Source organism: Gigantopelta aegis, chromosome 2 (assembly GCF_016097555.1).
Source record: "Gigantopelta aegis isolate Gae_Host chromosome 2, Gae_host_genome, whole genome shotgun sequence".
Taxonomy (NCBI): domain Eukaryota; kingdom Metazoa; phylum Mollusca; class Gastropoda; order Neomphalida; family Peltospiridae; genus Gigantopelta; species Gigantopelta aegis.
In genome coordinates, this window is record NC_054700.1 from 17,961,354 (window position 1) to 17,988,804 (window position 27,451).

The 27,451-nt window shown below is 37.2% G+C and overlaps 1 protein-coding gene across 1 annotated transcript; it reads right to left on the reverse strand.

The window, feature by feature from the left end:
- Window positions 1-250: 250 nt before the first annotated feature.
- LOC121387501 (junction-mediating and -regulatory protein-like) lies at window positions 251-27,451 on the reverse strand. Its single transcript, XM_041518647.1, has 9 exons — window positions 26,540-27,451; window positions 25,960-26,041; window positions 18,833-18,923; window positions 14,564-14,746; window positions 12,269-12,433; window positions 11,695-11,781; window positions 9,542-9,637; window positions 5,974-6,559; window positions 251-2,524 (listed from the first exon to the last, which is right to left on the reverse strand). Exons 1-9 carry the CDS (start codon window positions 27,384-27,386, stop codon window positions 2,304-2,306), a joined length of 2,358 nt encoding a protein of 785 aa, XP_041374581.1. The 5' UTR covers window positions 27,387-27,451; the 3' UTR covers window positions 251-2,303.

Sequence of the window (27,451 nt, forward strand, 5' to 3'; positions counted from 1 at the left end):
TTATTTAACAACGCACTCAACACATTTTATTTACGGTTATATGGCGTCAGACATATGGTTAAGGACCACACACATTTTGAGAGGAAACCCGCTGTTGCCACTACATGGGCTATTCTTCCGATTAGCAGCAAGGGATCTTTTATTTGCACTTCCCACAGGCAGGATAGCACAAACCATGGCCTTTGTTGAACCAGTTATGGATCACTGGTCGGTGCAAGTGGTTTACACCTACCCATTGAGCCTTGCGGAGCACTCACTCAGGGTTTGGAGTCGGTATCTGGATTAAAAATCCCATGCCTCGACTGGGATCCGAACCCAGTACCTACCAGCCTGTAGACCGATGGCCTACCACGACGCCACCGAGGCCGGTCATAGATATTATTAAAGTCAGGACCAAATTATGGTTTTACGCAATTCTTTATCTGTACTTTGTCAATATGTGTCCTTATTTCTTGTGAGTATTTACATGATTATATGTTCAGTACAAGATTATGAATATCTGTCGTTCCAATAATTATAGCTACCTAAAAATAAGATGCGGAGGGATTTAATCTATAAGTACAGCCAACATTCAATCTAGGCCATATTTTTAAAAGAAATTTCCCATAAATTATGAATTAGCCACAATAAAACCCCCACTAAATTTAATGTATAAAACACAAAATTTAATATATATTTGACACTAGGCCACAATTATCTTTTCCTTTGTACACCCACTTATATATAAAAGCTGAAACACTGTTTAAAAAGCTGAAAACTCAACATGATTAACTATTCACTAGCCCCATGGGCGTATGGGGACTCTTTGATTTAGGGGGGGCTGGAGGGGTTGATTTGCCCGAAATTTTACCCAGATAACAACTGCCCGAATTTTCCCCACTGTTTTACCCGAATTTGGGGGGGGCAAATACCCCCCCTGCCCCCCCGGGTCGTATGCCCATGACTAGCCCTACTTTAAATAAGTTCAACTTTACTAATAGTAATAATCAGATGTCACCTAAATAGGGAGCGTGAGCTTAAAAATCCTTAGAACGGGGTGGAAAGAGGGGGAAGGATATTCATATTTACAAAATATGTATGTGCAACATTTGACAAGGTTTTTTTTTCCCACTAGCCGTTGGGCTAGTTATAGTAATTATTTACTAGCCCAACACTGAATATCACTAGCCATGGGAGTGGGGCTACCATAATCTAGAAGTCCTGATGATACCATACTCAAATGAAGAATTCATTTCCAAAATGTGATAGTCAAATCCACTTAATTGCATATCAGTTTATAGCATAAATTGATTATTTGCATATTATTCTGCTGCACAGAACCTTTCAGCATTAAACCAATACAATTTATATCGCATAATTGAATAGCTTTATAAAGGTTAATTGCACACGAAAACCAAAAACTCCAGACAATTTTAACATAAAGTGTTCCACAAATCTTGATTATTTTAAGAGAAACAATTATAATTGCACAGAGAACAAAGCTGAATGTTCTATGTTAGTTAAATACAAATAGTTTTAACATCGGGTTCAATGGGCATAGATTGCGTTTTCACGTAAACTTTATTGGCAAATAACGAGTTGAACCAATATCAGTATACATTTAACAGCTAACTCCAAAATCTGGAAACTGGCGGATATCGCATGTTGAATATGAACACTTCAAGTATCAAGTATACAAACGAAACCCTGAAAGATCACATTCCCACTTGATGTACGGTAATGAATTAGCCACAATCAGAAGACACAAATCCATACCAGACTTTAGGCCATACTAATCTCATTCCTTGCATTAAAAACAGAGATTTCCCTTGAGATAATTAATATGTCATGTTCAACTGGAAAAACCAAATGGTAGTTCTGACAAGGATTTAGAAACAACCATAGGTGTTCAGGGATTCTGTCATAGGGTACAAAGGGTAAAATGAAGTACCCTAAAATCTTGGGACATTTTTAGAATGATTGTAGAAACAGAACCGCTTTTTAAAATTAGTTTCATAGGATTTCAAACCCACAACAACAGAGTTTACTTATGATCTGTTTTGTTTTTAAAATGTACCCTCAAATTATTTTCTGGCAGAAAGCCTGGTTTTGAAAGTTGTCAGCAACTGGGTGGGGGGTGGGGGGTGGGGGGGTGGGGCAGGGGAAGAGGAGGAGGGGAAGTTATTAACCATCACACAACTGAAGGTGCCAATGTATATTCTGACCACCTCAGCTTAAGAATTGGGGTGTATTGCCACTGTCCCCCAACCCACCCCCACCCCCACCTCCCCACTTCCAACGCCTATAACAATGCTACATGTATTTTAAAAACCATCATCAAAGTCAACACTGTCATTATCATCGTCCTCTGATTCAGGAGACATCCCTCTCATCTGACGATTCATCTTTTTCAGACTCTCTTGAAGAAGATTTAAATGAGCATCACTCGGGGGCGTGGTCATGGGTGGGTCAATGCTGGATTCGTTATTCGTCGGACGCAGTTTGACACCTTGTTTGATGATGCTGAAAATGTCACCCATCGGATCTGGAAGGAAGTAAAACAGGACATTATTAATTTTTTTATTAAATATGCAAGTTACATGTAAATAATGATTCTAAGCTTACCTAATAGTACTCAGTTGTGAAATAATTCTGTGTTTTTTGTAAAACCCAATTACATGTATTTTTAATGTAAGATAAAAAAGGTTAATGATATAAATAACAAGCATTCTGAGAGCACTGCTAAAGCAATACATGTATGTCCCCTACTGGGCCCAACAATCTTTCGTATCTCCTAAATTCAAGGGTCATAACTCTTAAAAGTGGGTAAATCACCACAAAACTTCAATTTGGTCTGTAAAGCTACATAAAAATTATAAAGCTACATGTATATACAAAATTTCATCTTGACATCTTCATGCATTGCAAAAATCTGGAATGTTTTTTTTCATATCTCCTAAGTTCAAGGGCCATAACTCCATTAAAAATGGGTAAATCCCCATGAACATTAAACTAGATCTGTAACAGTATATGATAAACATGTACACAAAATTTCAGCTCAATAACTAAAGGTCTTCTGAAACAAGTCCAGAAAACAAGTTTTCACACTGACTAAGTTCAAGGGCCATAACTCCGTCAAAAATTGGGTAAATTGTCATGGAAGTCACACTTGATCTATAACAGTAAATGATGAAACTATACACAAAATGTCAGCTTAATATCTCAAAGCCTTCTGCCAAAAAAATCCGGAAAACATAAGTGGGACAGATGGACGGACAGATGGACAGATGGACAGACAGACGAACAGATGGACGGAGATGAAACCTATAGTTCCCTTCGGTTGGACCGGTAGGGACTAATAATCATTAATATAAATAACCCTTCAGATAACACAATACAGTTATAGATAATACAGTTAATAAACCATTAAAAACTGGTCCCTCTCTAAAACAGATGACCCTTAAAGGGACATACGCTAGTTTTTAAACACTACAGCATATTTTTAACTATCATAGATGTTAATGATCACTGAAATCAAACATTACTTATATTTTATTCCTTAGATTATCCATTTCCGTAGAACCAAAGAGTTTATGGTCATCCTGGTGTTTGTAGTACCAAACATTGCATTTTTCTTATTTTTTAAAAAGCATGTGCGTCTGAGAAGTAGCGGTTTATTGATTCGAGTTCTACTCTTTTTTTTATGTATATTTCAAGTTTTAATGTCACAGACTCTTCTTTCACTCTATTGTAATTTTATCTAAATGAGTTACAGGTTTGTAAATTAACTAAACTTAGTGTCCATTTTGTATGGGTTAAAACTAGGGTCTGCGCCTTTAAAACCAGACTTTTTACTTGGTCCTGTGGATGTCCAGTTTAGAGGGGTTCACTAGATATGATTATCTCTTTTACTTGGTCCTGTGGATGTCCAGTTTAGAGGGGTTCACTAGATATGATTATCTCTTTTACTTGGTCCTGTGGATGTCCAGTTTAGAGGGGTTCACTAGATATGATTATCTCTTTTACTTGGTCCTGTGGATGTCCAGTTTAAAGGGGTTCACTAGATATGATTATCTCTTTTACTTGGTCCTGTGGATGTCCAGTTTAGAGGGGTTCACTAGATATGATTATCTCTTAGTTGGAAATATTTCTTTCTTACAATACACATAAATTCATGTTCTAACCAAAACATGCAACTAAAACCTGTGTGAACGTTCTATTATGAATCAGTATTTATGGGGCTTGCTATTGCTGAAAAATACTTGAGCTCTTTGGGAGACTTTAAAAAAAAAATCCAGTGTAGGAATCCATAAATGGGCCCAGTGTATAATGCATGAATCATCATCTTTACTGATGACAAATGGTTTTTACAGAATGTTATACTGGCAACACTGAAAAGCAATTAAATAGTTGTGAAGTGCATTATGTCCATTTGTAAATGCTTTTAAAGATGCATTACCAGCCTCGGTGGCACAGTGGATAAGCCATCGGACTACAGGCTGGCAGGTACAGGGTTCGAAGCCCAGTACCGGTTCCAACCCAGAGCGAGTTCTTAAGGACTCAATGGGTAGGTGTAAGGCCACTACACCCTCTTTCTCTCACTAACCACTAACCAAGTAACAAGAACCCACTGTCCTGGACAGACAGCCCAGATAGTTGAGGTGTGTGCCTAGGACTGCGTGCTTGAACCTTAATTGGATATAAGCATGAAAATAAGTTCAAATGAAATAAAGATACATCTGGCATGGGAATTTTGAAACCAGTTTAGTTCTAGTCTCTATTACTGATATTCGTCTGAGGTGCTTGCGTTGCAGGATCGAACCAACTCAGTGGATCCGTTCAACTGATTGGATTTTTTTCTTGTTCCAACCAGTGCACCACAACTGGTCAAAGGCCATAGTATGTGCTTTCCTGTCTGTGAGAAAGTGCATATAAAAGATCCCTTGCTGCATGTAGTGTCCGGTTTCCTCTGTTGACTACGAGTCAAAATTACCAAATGATTGACATCCAATAGCTGATGATTAATTAATCAATGTGCTCTAGTGGTGTCGTTAAACAACACAAACTGATATAATAAATCACATGATACATTAGTCAGAAGGGATTTTGTGAATTTGACCAAAAAAATTAAAGTTTGTTTTGCTTAAGGAAAATAAGATATGATATCCATACACATCAGTGGTTGCAAAACAAGGCGTCGCACGTCGCATGCAATGTTTACTACCCTCATTTCCAACGTCTATTTTCGCCACAGTTGCTCAGACTCCAGTTCATAATTTCTTGATTCTTGTCTGAATGTATAGCTCGGCTTCTATGGGTTAATTTATTCAGGAAAACTTTGAGTTTCCCACGAATACAGCGCCCATTACGGCTCATTGCCTTTGTTTTTAAAATATATTTTGTTTTGATTCCTGGTCTAACAATTTCACCAACTATATGCATTACAAGTGGACTACATTCCACACTTCTGTGGTAACAGACTCCGGCCCATAGAGTCTCTCCCCCCCCCCCCCCCCCCCCCCCCCACCACGTGCCCCCATTACTGAGTGTCTCTAGCTCTCGATAAACCCCCAACTCCTACTCTGTCAGTTCCAACGCCTACTAGTACTTCATTTTGCAACCGCTGCACATATTAACAAAAATGCTATGGGAGTGAATATACTTGGCTAACTTTTACGACTAGCAGTGAATTTTTAAACCCTAGATCACATCAGATGACGCGATTCAACTGGACGGTCATGCCGAGTCGTGAGCCACGGCTCATTCACACAATACGATGGACCTCCTCTGCAACCGAACATGTTTGGTTATGTCAAATGTGAACATGTTTGATTATGTCAAATGTGAACATGTTTGGTTATGTCAAATGTCGTCGGACCAACACAAAATCAGTCCCAGATGGCTTCTTTTGTCAATACACACTACACTACACCACACGACTCAACTCGATGAGTGAGTTGCGTCGCGTCGTCCAGACCAACTTCAAGTACTCACCAATCATACGAGGTGGTCGCTGGGGCCGGTCTGACGCTGGCTTCAAATGACTCTTCCTATCCACAATGTCCTGCAGTTGGGGAACACCACTTTTTGTACTCCTGGCGCCATCTCCATCAGTAGGAGTTATTTTTTCCTTGGACTCCTTCCGTTTATTACCTAAAGACACTAGTGGTGGTGGAGTCAGAAGAGGTGGTGGTGGTGGTGGTGGTGGTGGTGGAGGGGGTGGGGGTGGAGGGGGTGGGGGACCACTCGGGGGAGTGGGTGGAGTTGTCGTATTTGATGAACTGGATGACTGTGAGGTGGATGATGATGCTGGTGTTGCATCAATCTGCGATGCCGTCATGACAGAGCCGTTTGCAAATATTTGGACACCGATGTCACCATCTATCTTGTCCAGTTTTGGGGGTTTCACAAACTTCTTTCTCTGGTTTGTGCTTGGCCGCATCGAGCTGAATTTGGACTCTGGACGCAGTGATTGCATTCCTCGGGACAAGCTCTGCCGTTCGTTCACTCTCAAAGAAGCGTTCTTTAGTCTCGGTGATTGGTATCTTTGTGGTTTAATTGTTACTGGTGCAGGATATTTCTAAAATAGAATTTTAAGAATGCATTCAACATGTCAGCATTTTAAAATCAAAAACAGTTGTATAGGTCCTCAAAACAAAAATATCAAGAACAAAACATTCTAAATATAGTTTAAAGCTACTGTCTTATTCTGTAAGATGCATATCAAATGTGAAAAATGTAGGAAGGTTACAAAGTTGCAGGTTTTCACGTGAGTTATTTGGTGCTTACATTTAAGGTTCAAGTGCTGCACACTGTCCTTGGCACACATACATATGCACACACACACACACATACATATGCACACACACACATACACATACATATGCACACACACACATGCACACACACACACACATACATATGCACACACACATACATATGCACACACACATACATATGCACACACACACATATGCACACACACACACATACATATGCACACACACATATATACATGTACATACGCATGCACACACACACATACATACACACACACACATACATATGCACATACACATACATATGCACACACACACACACACACACACATAGATATGCACATACACATACACACATATGCACACACACACACATACATATTATGCACACACACACACATACATATGCACAGACACACACATACATATGCACACATACACACACACATGTACACACACACACACACACACATATGCACACACACACACACATATGCACACACACACACACATACATATGCACACACACATACATATGCACACACACACACATATGCATACACACACATACATATGCACACACACACACACATATGCACACACATATGCACACACGCACACACACACACACACACACACAACCACACCACTTTTAATTTCTCATAATCTGCCTGATGCTCACATGGTTACAGTCTCAAATAATTAAAACTTCAAAATGTATTACAAAAATCCCTGTAGGTCGATTATCAGACATTTGATACACAACATATCAGTGGTCAAATAAAACAAATACTACCTCACTGCCAAATAAGTTTCTTTAAAATATATCTGGATCATCAGTATAATCCAGAACTTCATACAATACATTTGGGTCAGGTAACTCACCAATCAGTTATCTAAGTAAAAATTGCTTGAACCGACATCCATTATCAAAGATTTTGAAATACTGACCCTGAATTTATTCAGGGATTCTAGATATATTTTTTTTAATTCACTTGCCATGGGGCCAGTGGATTTGAAAATGCAATTGCCATGGTGAAAAAATTCACTTGCCCAATTTTAACTGTTTATAAAGCAAAAAACCCCAGTAAATTAAAATAATTAACTTTTTAATGTATATTTTGCATAATTAGGATCATGTTAAATCAATTTGTCAGTTTACGCAACATGCTTATTGGGCATATTCTATGGTATGTTTAGAAAAATATGCAAACAATTTTTATCAGTTTAGAATAAAGTTACCTAATAATATTTTAAAATACTGTTTCCACTAAAACCACTTAAGTTATAAAAACAACAACAATTAACAGCATTAAAAACAAATTAATATTTTATCACTTATAAATGTGTATATATTTATTTACTTATAAATGGGAACTCCTCCACCACCCCCCCAAAAAACCTCAAAAAGAAACAAGAACCTTTATTAGCATAAATTGTACATGTATTATAGTTTAAGGCATACAAAGCCCCACCCCACCCACACCAAATTAGTAATTTTTCGATGTAGATACATGTACTTTGTTACATTTATCTATTCCATGATATTGTGTATTTAATTTTTTTTTTTTTTTTTTTTTTTTTTTTTTCAATTTATGTCATATTTTATAAATTAAATTAATAATTTACACTTTTAAAGTTTTGCAAACATAAATGGTGGCTTGCAACCGTTAAACTAATAAAAGCCTGGTTACTGTTTTGCATATTAAGCTTGCACTATACTAATATTAGTTTAGAGTAACAAATATTTGGTTTCCAGTGCAAAAATAAAAATGACAGCGATACGATGAACTTTTGTTTTTTCAATGTTTACATTATTTTATAACTTGAATAAAGTTACACTGGTAGGTATATTGAGGTCGTGGATGGGTCAAAGATTACTGGTAGCCAACTATTTGTTAGTGAAATATTGCATGTGACAGCGAATCGAAAGAAGTGACTTGTAGATGTTTCTTTTGTTTTCATATGATCATACATGTGTGTAGCATTGTAGATTTTAATTTATTTATTTTTTTGTGGACCACTTGCCATCGGGATCGCAGACAGTAACTTTTATTGGTCCGAATCCAAAAACCACTGCCCTCGGACATCAGGCCACTATATTCTAAAACCTCTGAGTTATTGAAAAATTTACATTTAATTGATCAAAACTAAGGCTATTCCAGATATGATTAGGTGTGAAGGGGAGACAACCCAGTTTCTCTGTTAATTTACTTTTCAGGTTGCATAGTACCAAACAAGAGAGTTCCGTGTCAAAGTTCGACGTGCACCATCAAATATTTACGGAGTAAAAGCAGCTGTGGGTGTGATTGATTATTTGTGCAAATTCTATTATCTATTGACAATAAATAAATACACTTTTATTTGTTATACAGTTGTTATGCAGTATATACCAGAGGTTGAAACTAATGCAGGGTACCCCCAAAAATGGAACTGCAATTTTCAGCAAAAATGACGGTTGCTATTAAAAACATTAATTAAATCTCTTAAATGATACATGACCCCATTTTCTTGCAGGTAGATTAGATGTGAGGTGCCACACTTTCTATTGCTGTACTTCCTGGGTGTGTTGAAACACTGCTTATATCAGTTTTATTAGTAAACGTTAACATTATTGGCAATAGGAATTGATTTGGTCTATTAGAACCTATATGCATGAGCATGCAGGCTTTACAGTGGAAGTTATCAGTCACCAAATCACCAAATATGAATTAAAAATGAATTTGGTATATATATTGAATTCAGCAAACAGATACAATAAAGTAAATAAGTTGCAATCTTACCACTTTATAAGTCTTAAGTCTTTCAATTGCCTTTTTGCGTTCCTCAATAATAAAATCCTTCTTTGACTCTTCTTCTTCCCTTTTTACGTCTTTTCTCTAAATGTTAAGAGAAAATATTTGTTAAAAACAAGAATTCTACAGAATTAAATATCTCAGCTACCATTTAAACTTAATCAGTGTTATTCACACTTACATCCATTTAATGTTCATCTGAACGTATGCTAAAAAATATTTTTTTTAATTAACTAAACACTTTTAAAAAAATTAAGTATTAAAAAAAAAAAAATTAGAATAATTAATTTGAACTTGTTTTAATATGCATTAAAATATAATTAAATTTTCTTTGCGTCTGTACACTTTACAGTAATCTGATTGGCCATGACTACCACCACCACCACCCAACCCCCCAACCCCGAGTCGCACTACTTTTCTGTAACTAGCCGGATTATTCAGGCAACCATATTTAGATATTTTAAAAACACATGTGAAAGATAAAAAAAACAATACAATTGTGACATAGATACTACATAATAGTACACTTTTTATAAGATAAATTAATGGAAAATGCTATAGCAGAGTAGACATATGCTAATGTAATGAGACTTGGTCGCTGGCTAAAGAAATGTAGGAACATTCACGCCTGAAACTTACTTGTTCTACAGCTGTTGACAAAAATTAAATGGTTCCCCCCGACAGTGTAAATGTTTGACACGTTCCCTTCATGCATAAAATATACACTAAACACAAATTGGACAAATTCTTCCAACATAATTTAACAAGCCATCAAAATGCACACAGCTAAAACTAGCGGAAATGGCGCCGCTTATCAAAATTATGTCATTTACCAAATGACGTCATTTGGCAAACACCTGATTCAAATAATAGTGAATGAACGTTTGCATTTTTCCACAACGTAAGTATCAATTAGGAAATAACCATATAGATTTGCAGGTGTTATTGTCTACTTGATCCCGCAAATGTCATTTTTGACTGAAGGCGTTAAAAATGAAACGTTTACTGTTAAATAACGATTATAAATTTAATTATAAGATTTGACCGCAATTATTTTTTGTTTCATGCAAGTATTGCAGTCAATTCTTAAAAACATTCATATACCTCTCAAAACAGGACCCTCTGTAAACCGGAATTCCCTCAAAGACGGATGGTTTTTCATGGTCCCTTTTTAAATATCAGTATAGAACAGAACCTCTCTAAACTGGATACCTCTTAAAAACAGACTTTTTACTTGGTCCTGAGGCAGGGGTTGAAATTTAAAAAAATTACCACTATCCCAAAGGTATAGTGAATTTCAAAACACACTATTCCGTCTAAAAATGTACTATCCCTTCAATTATTAATGTACCACTAGTTTTCCTGAATGTGCTACGTCGCCCTGTACAACATTGGGTAACGAACAATTGTTTATATAACATGCATACTATGCATTTCTGCATACTAGCTGGAATTACAAATGAACTCACTCCAAACATTAGTCTCGATCAAAAAGACGTTTATTTTGTACCAGTAAGTGCACGAGAAAGGTCTTAATAGCGCAAGAATTTGTTCTGCAGAAAAATGTAGCTGAAGAAAAAGCGTAAGCGGAATAGTCGCAGGCGATTTTCGGTATTCCGTACTTTATTTTCACTTTCATGACGGAATATTGGAAGAATTGTTTTACTATTCCGTTTTGAAATTTACTATTTGCGGAATAGCGTAAAATTCAACCCCTGTGAGGGTGTCCGGTTTAGAGGAGTTTCACTGAATATGCAATTCTTAAAAACATTCATATACAGTGAAACCTCTCAAAACAGGACCCTCTGTAAACCGGAATTCCCTCAAAGCCAGACGTTTTTCGCGGCCCCTTTTTATATATATGTACAGAAGAGAACCTCTCTAAACTGGATACCTCTTAAAACCAGACTTTTTATTTGGTCATGAGGGTGTCCAGTTTAGAGGAGTTTCACTGTATATGCAACTATAAACGAAGGTACATTGATGGAGAACTTACATTTTGTGAGATATGAAGATAAATGCGAAAAAGGTAATTCTGTAGCTAAATGCAAAAGTTGAAAAGTAATAATTAAAAATAATTCAATTATTTCAATAATAATAATAATAGTAAATAATGCATTTTGAACAAGAAGACCACCTACCAGCTGGACGGCGTGGTGATGTTTAAATCTGTCATCGGTCTCTTTCTTCTCCACATCTTTCTGCTGACTCTGCTGGACAAATGTTCCCTGAAAACAAACACAAGCTTAAAATCTATACTATGTAACTGTTATTTGTTGTAACTCAAATAACTCTCCAATAATCTATTTTGGACTTTGTTTTCTCTAGAGAACAAAAATGACAAACCAAATATTTAAGGATGGTTAATAAAGGTTAAACATTTTTAACAGTGAGTTTTAAATATGGAGGTGTATGGCTACTACATGAATTCTCTTTCACTGTCCAATAATTAAATTTCCTTTACATTCATTACAAATATAACGTCATCCCATTGGTCCAGACATAGCAACGGGAGTTTGTTCAATTCTCGATGAATGAAAAAATACCAGTAAATACTGTTTTCAATCTCTATCTAGATCTTTCTTCCTGTGCCATCATTAAAGTTCATGGTAGATTTTGTTTAGATCATTAGTATACGTTCACACTATAAACACAAGAATGTGATAAAATGTACATCAAAATTAAAGCCTAAAATAAAAATTAATGCAATTAAACCTTCTTATTGCGTAAATTGATTTTCCTTCGCTGGATGGCCGATCGCTTGCTTCTCAGTTCCTCTATGGCAGGATCATCATCCTGTGAGCGATTTTCATCGTCGATGGTGGGAAAATAGACTGGTGTCCTCAACCGTATCATAGAACACCACCCTCTCTTCAGCATCTACAACAGAACATGTTTACCACTGTTTTAATACTAGTAAAACTAGAATATCACCCTCTCTTCAGCATCTGCAACAGAACATGTATATACCACTGTTTTAATACTAGTAAAACTAGATATGTTGTCTGAAGCAAAAGATGTCATGACCACCATATCTATACACATTCTTTAAGGGACTATTCTTGAGTTTTCAACCATAGCAAGACTTCCGTTTGTTCCTCCAACATAATAAACACTCATCCTGCCTTTCCCTGTCTTTTTAAAGGGCCACTATCTTACCATAGCAAGCTTTAAATATAAAGTATTACGTGGATAAAAATATTTGAAATGATCTTTGGTTGAATTATTTACACATTTCATTGGAATTTTTTTTTAATTGTGTATGTACAAAATTATTTTAGACAAAACTGGATATAGAGATATTACAAAACATTATGATGTCCAGAAATCCATTCGCTATACAGATATTCACATTCTAAGCAAGAAATTGTTTTAGTAAAAAAAAAACTTTGAGGTCATCGGAATGTCGTAGTATATTTTTAACAAGATAATTTGATTCCCTGATTCAATACATGTGTATTTCTATCTACTTACATGTAAACTACATCTATGGGGTCTAAAATCAACCATTTAGGAGATACGTGTGTACAAGTCACCGAAGTTGGTGTTGGTGGCCATATTGGATTTATGCTAATTAGCATCTTTCCGGTATCTGATGTAGGTGGATTTTGGATATAATGTTCACTGGGATCATCTTAACATTATAAAACAAAAACACCTTCTGTTCCAATTTGTTCTAAGTTCACCCAAGCTTTGGCTTTGATTTACTGGACAATAGGGTAGCCATGGCAACTTCACATTATGTCTAAAACTAGCAGCATAAAACATTTTCAGGTCAATATTTGTGATATATGTCCAGAAATCCATTCGTTATAGAGATATTCACATTCTAAGCATTTTTAAGAAAGGAAAGGGGAGTGAAGGCAGGACAAAAATATAAAACAAAATAAACCCGTACTGTAACATTTTAACAACGAATACTTATGAAATTGTTACTAGTAATAACTGTGAAGAGTCTCTAATTTGTGTACATAAAATAGTACCAATATAAACAAAAAACAACTATGTATTCAATTTTGCTACACAACTGTTAGGGAAAAAAAGATATTAGATTTGTTTTTAAATTTCTTTCTTAAGACTGTTTAGTTTTTGTTCAGGTTTGGGTTATTAATGTTGGAAGGGGCTTTTGTAAGACAGTTTAGTTTTTAAGGTTTGAGTTATTAATGTTGGAAGGGGCTTTCTTAATTAATGTTGGAAGGTTTGAGCTATTTGTTGGAAGGGACTGTTTAGACTGTTTTTGTTAAGGTTTGGGTTATTAATGTTGGAAGGGGCTTTCTTAAGACAATTTAGTTTTTAAGGTTTGGGTTATTAATGTTGGAAGGGGCTTTCTTAAGACTATTTAGTTTTTAAGGTTTGGGTTATTAATGTTGGAAGGGGCTTTCTTAAGACTATTTAGTTTTTGTTAAGGTTTGGGTTATTAATGTTGAAAGTGGTTGGGGCCCACAATAGATGACTACAAGTAGAACTAAACAATAATCTAAAAACAAGCATTCCGAGGGTACTGCTATACAGCTAAAGCAATGCATGTCCTTCCAGGCTGACATTTTTTACATATCTCCTAAATCCAAGGGCAATAACTGTGAAAAATTAGTAAATTGCCATGAAAGGCAAACTTGATCTGTAAAAGAATATGATAAAGTTATACACAAAATTTCAGCTCAATATCATGAGGCAGTGCAAAACTAATCATCTGGAAAACTACATGTGGGATGGACTGAGAAAAGGAGATGAAACCCATAGTTTCCTCCGGTGGGACCTGTAGAAGACTAATAACATGTAAAGCTGCCCTACCTTTGATTTCCTCGTGCGAGCTGTGATCTGTATTTTAACTAAACAGTAATCTAAAAATAACATGTAAATCTGCCCTACCTTTGATTTTCCTCGTGCGAGCCGTGATCTGTATTTTGACTAAACAATAATCTAAAAATAACATGTAAAGCTGCCCTACCTTTGATTTTCCTCGTGCGAGCTGTGATCTGTATTTTAACTAAACAGTAATCTAAAAATAACATGTAAAGCTGCCCTACCTTTGATTTTCCTCGTGCGAGCGGTGATCTGTATTTTGACGAGGTTCTCCTCCTCGTCCAGGATCTTCATCATATGATTGTAGATCTTGTCCTGCCACTGAATACACTTCTTCTCCAGAAACTGCAGTTCTCGCATCACCATCGGCGATTCTTCAACCGTCACTATCTGAAACAGAAATACCATGTCATCACGATTTGGCAAACATAAAACAATGTCACATAATACTGTAGTTCTTTCATCACCGTCGGCGATTCCTCAACCGTCGCTATCTGAAACAGAAATACCATGTCATCACGATTTGGCAAACATAAAACAATGTCACATAATACTGTAGTTCTTTCATCACCGTCGGCGATTCCTCAACCGTCGCTATCTGAAACAGAAATACCATGTCATCACGATTTGGCAAACATAAAACAATGTCACATAATACTGTAGTTCTTTCATCACCGTCGGCAAACTGTCGCTATCTAAAACACAAATGTGATGTCATCGTCATTTGGCAAATATATAAAGTGAAGTCACATAACAGAATATTTCTCTCATCACCATTGGTGATTCCTCAACCATTGCTTGCTGAAATAGAAGGAAGGAAATGTTTTATTTAACGACGCAATCAACACATTTTAATTACAGTTATATGGCATCGGACATATGGTTAAGGACCACACAAACATAGAGAGAGGAAACCCACTGTCGACACTTCATGGGCTACTCTTTTCGATTAGCAGCAAGGGATCTTTTATATGCACCATCCCATAGACAGGATAAGACATACCACAGCCTTTGATATACCAATCGTGGTGCACTGGCTGGAGCGAGAAATAGCCCAATGGGGCCACTGATGGGGATCGATCCCAAACCGACCGCACATCAAGCGAACGCTTTACCACTGGGCTACATCCCACCCCTTTGCTGAAATAGAAATGTGATGACATCATTATTTGGCAAACATATAAAACGACGTCACATAACTGTGTAGTTCTCTCATCACCACTGGCGATTCCTAGACCGTTACTATCTGAAACAATTGTGATATGGTGTCTTCAAAATTTGGCAAACACAAAAAACAATTTCACATAGCATATAGTAAAATTTGTAATTAAAATGTTATTTTAATATAAAAATTTTCTATAGATTTTAGATGGGTTTTTTTTACAGAATAAACTGAATATTGTTTTTTTTAAATTATTTTTGAAAGTGAATAAAATGTAAAATTATACTAAAAGTACATATAGAAAAACTCAAAACAGTGTTTAAATTGGTTAATTTTCTATAATAAATAGAATAATAAATTTAGTGCCAGTTATTATCAAGTGTCTGTACTGAAAATAATGTTCACTGAATGTTATTTCACTGAGATCAAAGTCCAACACTTTCCAACCCTACCTTAAAGGTTAAGTTTATAATAAAATTGTTAACCAGGGACTGTATGGTTTAAATCTATTTCACTGTATACTTTGTATTCGCAATAAAAAGTAAAAAGTGTTATTCCTATGCTTGCTTTCACGTAACCATCACAAAACACCTACACTAAATAATTCAAACTTTATTTGAAAACAAGGATGACATCATTATATATATATATATATATATATATATATACTACTCAAAAGAATTTAAGGGTCAAAAATTTATAACCAAATAAGTTTCAGAGTGTATTAGATTGATGATGTAAACTACACCAAAAATTTAATTTATTGTTCCATATTTACAAAAAACCACAAATAAACGTCACTGTATACAAGAAAGTCACATGACATGCTGTCAAAGTTGAAGGTTGTCAAACATGGATTTTACACATTAGAACATTCGTTTAATAGTGTGTGAATCCACCCCTGGCGCGAATACACTCGACACATCGTTGCCTCATGCTGTTGATCAGACGTCTGAAGAACTCTTGGGGAATGGCCTGCCACTCTGCCATAAGAAGTTGACCCAGATCATGAAGGTTGGCCGGAGGGGCATGGTTATCCCGAACTCTCCTGCCTAATTCGTCCCAGGCGTTCTCTATTGGGGCCAAGTCAGGCGAATATGCTGGCCAATCCATCCTGGTGATACCTTGTTGTCTGAGAAAGTCCGTTACCACCCTGGTGCGGTGGGGTCTGGCATTGTCATCCTGCAGAACTGCCCCACCGCCAATCTGCTGAAGGCCTGGGAGAACCAACGGCCGGATAATCTCATTCAGATAGCGGATTTCATTCAGATTGCCATCCACCACATAGAGGGGGGTCCTGTGATGGATAGAGATGCCGCCCCACACCATGACGCTGCCACCACCGAACCGGTAACGTTGTCTAACGTTAACGTCAGCGAAGCGCTCCCCAGGACGTCTGTAGACACGAACCCGACCGTCGATGAACTGGAGATTAAACCTGGACTCATCAGTGAACATCACTCGACCCCACTGAACACGTTGCCACCGCAGATGAAATGTGCACCAGTGACGTCTGGCCGTTCTGTGATGTGGTAGCAGTGGTGGTCAAACAGCCTGGCAACGGCAGCGTAGATTATTGGCTCTCAGACGATTGCGTATGGTTTGATCAGACACTCGAGTTCCAGTCGCAGTCCGCAGATTGTCACGTAATCGGCGTGCAGTGGTTGTGCGTTGACGTAGAGCCATATTGGTGATGTAGCGGTCCTCTCTATTTGTAGTGCTTCGGGGTCTTCCCAAACGTGGACGATTTCGAACAGAATTCGTTGCTTGGTACCGTTGCCACAGTCGGCCAACGACACTCTGACTGACACCAAGTCTCAGAGCAACATTTCTTTGCGTATTGCCATCCTGAAGCCAAGCAATAGCCCTTCCTCGATCTTCGATAGTCAGTTGACATTGTACCATTGTCGAATTTGGAGTGTGCACCGTACACGAACGCAAGCTCCAATTATACGGAAATTCAGCATTGGGAACATGGAATACACATGCAAAGCGTGCAAATGAAGCGCTTTGTGAAAAAACAAGTTATGGGCACTTAGCAGACCTTTCGCTTTCGCCCTAATTTACGTGCAAATGTTAGCATGTTTTCGCCATTAGAACTAGTCGACAGTGTCAATGACAGTGGATTTTAATTCATTTATGGGTTGCTTAGACCCACTTTCGTCAAAATGGAACAATACCATGCGTGACATTATGGTCTAGCTAATATAATTGACATTCAGAAAATAATGTCGAAAATATCGTCTGACCCTTAAATTCTTTTTAGTAGTATATATATATATATATATATATATATATATATATATAGTGTGTGACATAAATTTTTAGGATTTTTCAATGTGTCGCTAAACAGCTTCAGATGGGAAAACTTTTTTCCTTTTAACCAAAAAACTATTTTAATACAGGATTTTTAATAGTTTTTATAAAATTGAAACAGCCCTTATTGGAAATTGAGGCATACGTAATGTCATCTCATTATGTTTTACTACAACTTGGCAAATCATTTCTTGGGGGTCTGATTTTAACTTTAATACATTTTGTACTTTATTATTAAAAAAAGAGTAAAGTTTGTTTTATTTAACGACGCCACTAGAGCACACTGATTTTTTATCTTATCATTGGCTAGTGGATGTCAAACATACAGGTATGGTCATTCTGACAGGTTTTTTTAGAGGACACCCGATGTCGCCACATAGGCTACTCTTTTACGACAGGCAGCAAGGGATCTTTTATTTGCGCTTCCCACAGGCAGGATAGCACAAACCATGGGCTTTGTTGAACCAGTTATGGATCACAGGTCGGTGCAAGTGGTTTACACCTACCCACTGAGCCTTGCGGAGCACTCACTCAGGGTTTGGAGTCGGTATCTGGATTAAAAATCCCATGCCTCGACTGGGATCCGAACCCAGTACCTACCAGCCTGTAGACCGACGGCCTAACCACGACGCCACCAAGGCCAGTACTACTTTATTATAAAGTCAGTCTTTAACTCCAGTCAGGGTTTCTGTCAAAGGGTAAAATGGGTATGGTGCCATACTTAAATAATTTTGCAGATGTTTAAGTTATTTTAAAGTTTTATTTCAAGTTAACTTTTTGACAAAATTAATTACTCTTATCATTATTGTATGATTTTCTTAACCGTAAACCCAAACTTAACCCATTTTCTTTCTGGAGGAGGCCCCCCATACCCCCTGTTGACTGTGATTGCATTCAATTCCATAGCGCCATACCCAAAAATGTCTTTCTGGTAGAAATACTGCAAGTGCATAACCATGATTAGTAGTAAAACAGTATTTTTAAAATGTTGTCCTCACCTCCTGTTTGACCTTGTCTCTCTCCTGTATATACTGTCTCTTTACGTTCTGCAGAAGTTGAAGATTTTCCAAACCTTGGTCTTCCTGTAGTCTGTAAGATCAAAGCAGAAAACAACTTTGTAGCATATATATATAAAATAACCAGAAATCCTCTTTCATAAATCTAGTTACTGTGGAAGGCAAAGGACTTGTTCAAATTACATTTCAAGGTTTATAAAGAGAACACCCACCACCCACTATTGTATGGAGAAGCATAAGCTGTATCTCTGAAATATCCAATGGTGTGCAAACATTGGTTGGCAAACTGATTTTAGTTTGCTTTGTACATCAATAATGGGGCATGTAGTTATCTCCCCTCGGACTACTGTTCAGATTAATGTGTTACTAGTATCTAAATATAATGAGGTTTTTCCAATTGATGGGGAGGGATGTAGGTCAGTGGTAGTTTCAAAATGTGGGAGGAGCATTAAAGGCATATTGTCACAGACCACTGACCTATTTAATGGCCTAACAAAGTATTACCTGAACAAAAATAATTTGATTTGTCCCTAAATGTACTTTATTCAACCATCTTCATAACCACCATACTCCATTAATTAATGATATTTTGTAAAAATAATTGAATTATGGCAATGGTCCATAATTCAAAAACTAAAATTGATGAGAGGGTTAACACGGATTTCACTCCATCATGATTCAGTTCAGGTGATGCAATAGCTAGATTTGGTTTCCAACAATTAATGTAATTTTTACTTATTATCAATTTTTAGAGAAATAAGACTGCCCTGAGATTGCTGCCATTGTAACATATTTCTGACTAGTGTTAAAGATTAATGATTACGTATTAAAGCGGCAGTATCCGGAATATTTTTATTATTTAAGCATATAGAACAGTAAATCCAATTACGTTTGGTGCATATATGACACCGCACTCCGCATTGGTTTCACTAAGCTGGCTTATCCATGTCAAAAACAAAGCCAGTATTTTGAAAGTGGGATACTTTTGACGGGCTATATATATTGAAGATCAAACCGGTTTTAACTAAAGACTCTAGTACCGTATCCTCAACCGAACCGATTTCTCTTTTAATTTTTTGAGACGAACCCTACAATTTGAAATCGGCAAACGCACGTGTTAACTAAAACTGACAACAGGCTGTTGTTTGTGCTTTGCCGAGCTATGGCGGCACAGGCAACGAATCAAGCGTATACATTTGACGATATCCGTTCATAGCGAACACACACAACTTTTTTAAAAGTGCATTTGAGCTTGTATTTCACAATTGTACATGATGTTATAATATAGTAACCAGAGAATGTAACTTTAAATAAATTTTTCTTGTTTAGAACATCAGTGACTGTATAATCCTTGTGTTTCTGGTCATGCTAATAATTTGTAGTAGCTCTGTTTGATTTTATCTTTAATCATTTTGTATGATGTACGAAAAAAATGCACATTAGGAGATAAAATAAAGTTTGAACAAATACAAGCATTAGGATTGTCAGAAACATTCAGAATGTATGTTCAATGATAATGCTAAACAAGAACATGAGCTATTTAATCTAAGTATTTATTTTAATTATTAAACAGGCTCTGTTAGCCATAGAGGGGCAGGTTGTTGCGCGGTTGCTTTGGAGATTGATCCCCGTCAGTGGGCTCATAGGGCTATATCTCCATCCAGCCAGTGCACCAAGACTGGTACATATATACTTACATGTACACGTATCAAACAGTGTTCTAGCTAGCAATAAATAGAGGGGCGCTGCGCCCTGCCCCTGTTTGTGCCGCCCTGCCATGTTTGTTGCCGCACCACCCTTGATTATCGCCACCCTGCCCTAATTCATTGTCAAACAAAAATACAAAATCTTGCTTTCCTCTCAAAGCGTGTACAGTGTTGTTACGAGTCTGAATTCCCAACTAAAACATTTTTGACAATACATTGTTTAGCCACAGTTGTGAAAGTCGACAGCAGTAACGTGGTATGTTTTTTTTTCTTATTGTTAGTCGATATGACTGCAGACAAGCGGACAGGCAGTCTTACAAAGCTTGAATGCGAAGTAATCCTCACACCGTCATGCACATAACCACACACCACCTAGCAAACACCTAGTTGAAAGTAGACCATCATGATAAACTTCGACAGAACGTCAAATGCGAAATTTATTTTGATAAGTAAATTTTTGAAAGTAATTTTTGCCTTTGCAAATACCCAGACCAAGATACATATAGTTTTAACCGATGTCAGTAGTCCTTATCAATGACATATTGATTGCATCTTTATAATATGACACAGAGTAAACTTGCAACACTGGTTATTTGGTGTATGTAGGCATAACTGTGTTTTATTAAAAGCATGTCTGCAAAAGCTATTTAATGAAATCTATCTAGACCTTCACATGCAATAATAGCCGTTTTTAAATGCACCCCTGCGCGTGCTGTAACCTCACCGTGGTGCAGGGGTGTAACATTCTCTTTAAGAATGGCCAATACAGCACAATTGAAATTTTTAGTAAACGTCAGTATCTATCTATGATATTTGTATTTTTGCACAGTTCTTTACACTGTTTTTATTTAAATCTTGAATTTTTATATTGATGTTGATCATCACTTTATTTGTTTGCATTACTATAGTTTGACACCCAATAGCCGATGTATTTTTCGTTTTGGGGTGTCGTTAAATATTCATTCATTCATTCATTCATTCATTTTTAAATGCAGTGATCAACTTGTTACAAATATATCCTTATGTCAATTTTTTAATTTGTTCTTTTATTTATTTATTTCTAATCTTTCTCTTTGTTTTCATTTCTTGATTTCTTTTAATTATTTCATTTATTTTAAATTACATTTGGGCATGATATTAAATGGTATAAATACTATATATATACTACTCAAAAGAATTTAAGGGTCAAAAATTTATAACCAAATAAGTTTCAGAGTGTATTAGATTGATGATGTAAACTACACCAAAGTTTTTATTTATTGTTCCATATTTACAAAAAACCACAAATAAACGTCACTGTATACAAGAAAGTCACATGACATGCTGTCAAAGTTGAAGGTTGTCAAACATGGATTTTACACATTAGAACATTCGTTTAATAGTGTGTGAATCCACCCCTGGCGCGAATACACTCGACACATCGTTGCCTTATGCTGTTGATCAGACGTCTGAAGAACTCTTGGGGAATGGCCTGCCACTCTGCCATAAGAAGTTGACCCAGATCATGAAGGTTGGCCGGAGGGGCATGGTTATCCCGAACTCTCCTGCCTAATTCGTCCCAGGCGTGCTCTATTGGGGCCAAGTCAGGCGAATATGCTGGCCAATCCATCCTGGCGATACTTTGTTGTCTAAGAAAGTCCGTTACCACCCTGGCGCGGTGGGGTCTGGCATTGTCATCCTGCAGAACTGCCCCGCCGCCAATCTGCTGAAGGCCTGGGAGAACCAACGGCCGGATAATCTCATTCAGATAGCGGATTCCATGCGGATTCCATTCAGATTGCCATCCACCACATAGAGGGGGTCCTGTGGTGGATAGAGATGCCGCCCCACACCATGACGCTGCCACCACCGAACTGGTGACGTTGTCTAACGTTAACGTCAGCGAAGTGCTCCCCAGGACGTCTGTAGACACGAACCCGACCGTCGTTGAACTGGAAACTAAACCTGGACTCATCAGTGAACATCACTCGACCCCACTGAACACGTTGCCACCGCAGATGAAGCGTGCACCAGTGACGTCTGGCCGTTCTGTGACGTGGTAGGAGTGGTGGCCGAACAGCCTGGCGACGGCAGCGTAGATTATTGGCTCTCAGACGATTGCGTATGGTTTGATCAGACACTCGAGTTCCAGTCGCAGTCCGCAGATTGTCACGTAATCGGCGTGCAGTGGTTGTGCGTTGACGTAGAGCCATATTGGTGATGTAGCGGTCCTCTCTATTTGTAGTGCTTCGGGGTCTTCCCGAACGTGGACGATTTCGAACAGAATTCGTTGCTTGGTACCGTTGCCACAGTCGGCCAACGACACTCTGACTGACACCAAGTCTCAGAGCAACATTTCTTTGCGTATTGCCATCCTGAAGCCAAGCAATAGCCCTTCCTCGATCTTCGATAGTCAGTTGACATTGTACCATTGTCGAATTTGGAGTGTGCACCGTACACGAACGCAAGCTCCAATTATACGGAAATTCAGCATTGGGAACATGGAATACACATGCAAAGCGTGCAAATGAAGCACTTTGTGAAAAAGCAAGTTATGGGCACTTAGCAGACCTTTCGCTTTCGCCCTAATTTACGTGCAAATGTAAGCATGTTTTCGCCATTAGAACTAGTCGACAGTGTCAATGACAGTGGATTTTAATTCATTTATGGGTTGCTTAGACCCACTTTCGTCAAAATGGAACAATACCATGCGTGACATTATGGTCTAGCTAATATAATTGACATTCAGAAAATAATGTCGAAAATATCGTCTGACCCTTAAATTCTTTTGAGTAGTATATAATAGAAAAAAGAATATGATTTTTTAGGTGATCCAACCTTTTGTAAAACATTTTAATAGTTAAAGTTTGATTTTATTTAACGGCACCACTAGAGCATATTGATTTATCGATAATCAGCTGTTGGATGTCAAACATTTAGTAATTTTGAAATTTAGTCTTAGAGAAAAACCCGCTACTTTTTTCCATTAGTAGCAAGTGATCGTTTATATACGCCATCCCACAGACAGGATAGCACATACCACGGCACATACCAGTCGTGTTGCACTGGCTGGAACGAGATTTATTAAATAGTGTCTATATTTAGTACAATAATATTGCATACGGCGATGAATGTACTGTTTCATCAAACATCCAAATGTAAGAATAATAAATTTGGGTTTAGAAATTGATTGTCCCCTCCCTCCAAAAACGTTTTGTAAATTAAAACCAGCACAGATATTCCTACATATATATTTATGAATGTACAAAATTCGATCATATCCAGCACTTGCCTCAAAAATAAGATTTTCGCATTAAAAAATGCCCTACAATTAAATTAGCGCCCTGCCCCATCAAAATCCTAGCTAGAACACTGTCAAAGGATGTGGTATGTGCTATCCTGTCTATGGGATGGTGCATATATAAAAAATTCCATGCTACTAATGGAAAAATGTAGCGTGTTTCCTTCCTAAGACTATATGTCTAAATTACGATATGTCTGACATCCAATAGCCGATGATTAATAAATCAATGTGCTCTAGTGGCACAGCTAGCTCTGGCACTCGCCAAATTCACCAGTTTCTAATTTTAAATACAGATCACGGCTCGCACGAGGACAATCAAAGATAAAGCAGCTTTACATGTTATTTTTAGATTACTGTTTAGTCAAAATACAGATCTCAGCTCACACGTGAAAAATCAAAGGTAGGGCAGTTTTACATGTTATTTTTAGATTACTGTGTAGTCAAAATACAGATCACGGCTTGCATGAGAAAAATCGAAGGTAGGGCAGCTTCACATGTTATTTTTACATTACTGTTTAGTTAAAATACAGATCACAGCACGCACAAGGAATATCAAAGGTAGGGCAGTTTTACATGTTATTTTTACATTACTGTTTAGTTAAAATACAGATCACAGCACACACAAGGAATATCAAAGGTAGGGCAGTTTTACATGTTATTTTTACATTACTGTTTAGTCAAAATACAGATCACATCTCGCACGAGAAAAATCAAAGGTAGGGCAGCTTTACATGTTATTTTTAGATTACTGTTTAGTCAAAATACAGATCACAGCTCACATGAGGAATATCAAAGGTAGGGCAGTTTTACATGTTATTTTAATTTGGCAAAATAATTTCATGTAATAATTGAAATTTTGTTAAAATATACTTGGGTCTCCACAATTTTTGAAGTTTAATAGATAATTTGGTGAAATGTTCTGCTCACCCAGAGCTAGCCCTGAGCACATTATTGCTTAATATCAACAAGTATAATCGTATAGTTAATTAATAAAATGGTTAAATGTGACGGCTATTATATATAACGGGCGCAGCCATTTTGTACCATCCCAGTGAATACGCCCTCTGGCGAGCTGGTGGTTACGTAATACCTAACGTGTCACGTCAGGAATTAGTCTTTGAACTGAAGAAACAAAACATACCTGATTTTTGTGGATGCATCGCAATGTTCTGTAATAATATCCATCCCAGTAAAATAGCACCATGTATACATGCACGTGGTTTATTTTTCAATACAAAATAAACCACTATTGTCAAAGTGTTGAAATAACTGTATTATGTTTTGTATATAAATTAACCCACGTACTGAAATAATAGTCGGAGTGTTTTCTTGGTTAATTGGTCTTTCTTTCCGTGGCCTGTGCCTGTGGTTCCTGATTGGCAGGTGTATATTTAGACGGTCCCCAGACACTGTGTCTAGACACACTAAAAAGACGTGCCTCTTTTATTAAGATCACAGGGTATTGTGTGATAACCTCATATAATACTGTCCTGCTGCTTTATTACTGTAAGAACTCTAAAATCACAAAACTGACCAATTACATAATCCCAAAGAAAAGAAAATTATCACCTGGGTATCGTGAGTGGTAGTTTTTTGCTCGAACGTATCCTACCAATAGGCCTAATAATATGCTCTTTTTTTGTGGATTTTTTCAAAAAATACTATATTTATATGAAATATATTTAGTTAAATAGTTTATTATACTATCAAGTCATTTGTGTTATTTTACAAGTCAGGTTGATGAAAACGAAGCGCCTTATGACAAGTTGTCATAAATTAGAGCATTTGTTTACACTGTGCATAATAGAGAAGTTAGACGGAGCTGACGTCACTTCGCCCCAAGCTATACCACCGGACGTCACAGAAACGAAACAAAATGGCTGCCCCCAGTTAGCAGGAATAATCATGTTTTTTTATTAACTCTAAAATTACGCATTTTTCATTTGTTAAAGTGTCAGTATTCCGGGTATGCATCTTTCCAACATATAAGGCTCTTGTTGGAGTTTAGTCTACCTTTAAACAAAACAAGCTTTTAACTGTTAACCATAAATATATTAACAATGGAAGCAAACTCAGACCATTCTCCTCAAAGAATCATTTCTTCCCTTTTCTTTCATTACCTCAACAGTCTTTCAGATGCAACAAGGTCAAAAGCATTTCTCCCAAATTTCTTCTTATCCTCGTTCATTCTGGATATCATCACTGAAATACATCAAAAGAATAAGAATTACAAATCTAAATAAATGTCTTGCTTACCATAAACATATTTGATATCACTGACAGCTGCATCCATAGATGTTCGTCTGAATGCACAATAAAAAACAAACATTTCAAGCAAACATTAAAAAAAAAAATGAATTTATTTTTTTGTTTTTTTTTTAAATGTCCACATGCATTGTGTCCTGTACAGTAAGTAGGCTGGTAGACTTACATGTATTTTAAGATTGTCGGTTATATTGTATACATATGAATGTCTTTAACACACAAATTTTTGTAGATATTTAAAAAAAATTGTTGATGAAATTATATATTGGAAGCAAAAATAAACAAAGAAAATTTTCTGATGGAAACTCCACAGATGTGGCTGAAAATAACAAGTTGGTCTGGATACAACAAAACAATACTTTTTGTAATATAAAAAATGTCTGTATACTTTATATGTCTGTATACTTTATATGTCTGGGTATGTACATCACCAACCTTTATAGATGTTCACTGTCTGTGTATAGTACTTGATGTACAACTCCTGAATTGTGTCGAGAGCCTGCTGGTGATGCTGCTGCCACTCTGAGAACATGTTAGCGTATTCGCGCTTCACCCGCTCACCGATGTTTGGATTCTGCAGCTGTTCCGTGGCCTCCTTCAGCTTACTCTTGGCTGCTTCCCGCAGGTCCAGAAACGGCTGTAGCTGGTAGTTATACAGCTCGGCCAGAGATATATTCAGCTTAAAGACCGCTTCGTCCTCTTGCAGGTAAACGTCTTGCAAGTCTTTCATTGTGGTCGACAAATTCCGCTCAAACTGAATATTTTCCATCTCATCTTCATACCTCTGTATGTTCTCCTCGAAGGCGCGACGTCGGTATTCGCTTATATTTTCATAGTAATGATTCTCGTCGAATTCGTCAAAAAGCGTTGACATAATCAGTCTCTCTCGACACAGCTCTAAGGCAATGGCGAAGTAGTGCTGTAGTTGCTCGCACAAGAAATCAATGTTTTCAGGAGTTTCGGGATTAGTCACATACGCCCATAATCCCTGGGGTTCAGATGGAAGCTGAGGCAAATAGGGTGCTAATGATGGATAAATAAGACATAGTATGTCGTGTATTCCATCGAGTTCGGTGAACGATAACAAACATGTCCTGCTCTGGCAGTCCTCCGTGTCACCTGCGACGCGACTTCGTAATCGGCACGTCACGGCAATCTTTTTCTCAATGTCATTCCATGCCACCAAAAATGACATTTTGGGTGGAATTAAGTTGTCAGCAAATGGACTGTCTCTCACTGCCACCCACCCTTCAAGAGAATCAACCATGTCACACTCCATCATGTATAATTAAAAGCTTTCCTTTCTCACCAATTCACTGCCATAACTTTGGTAACCATTTACTTGTT

What these genes read in the sequence shown, in the direction of transcription:
- LOC121387501 (XM_041518647.1), bottom strand. Translation starts at nt 27,386, where the DNA reads ATGATGGAGTGTGACATGGTTGATTCTCTTGAAGGGTGGGTGGCAGTG. An exon ending in GCATCTGAAAGACTGTTGAG is followed by an intron (nt 18,924 to 25,959) that starts GTAATGAAAGAA and finishes TTGATCTTACAG; the next exon opens with ACTACAGGAAGACCAAGGTT. An exon ending in GCGACCACCTCGTATGATTG is followed by an intron (nt 2,525 to 5,973) that starts GTGAGTACTTGA and finishes ACTTCCTTCCAG; the next exon opens with ATCCGATGGGTGACATTTTC.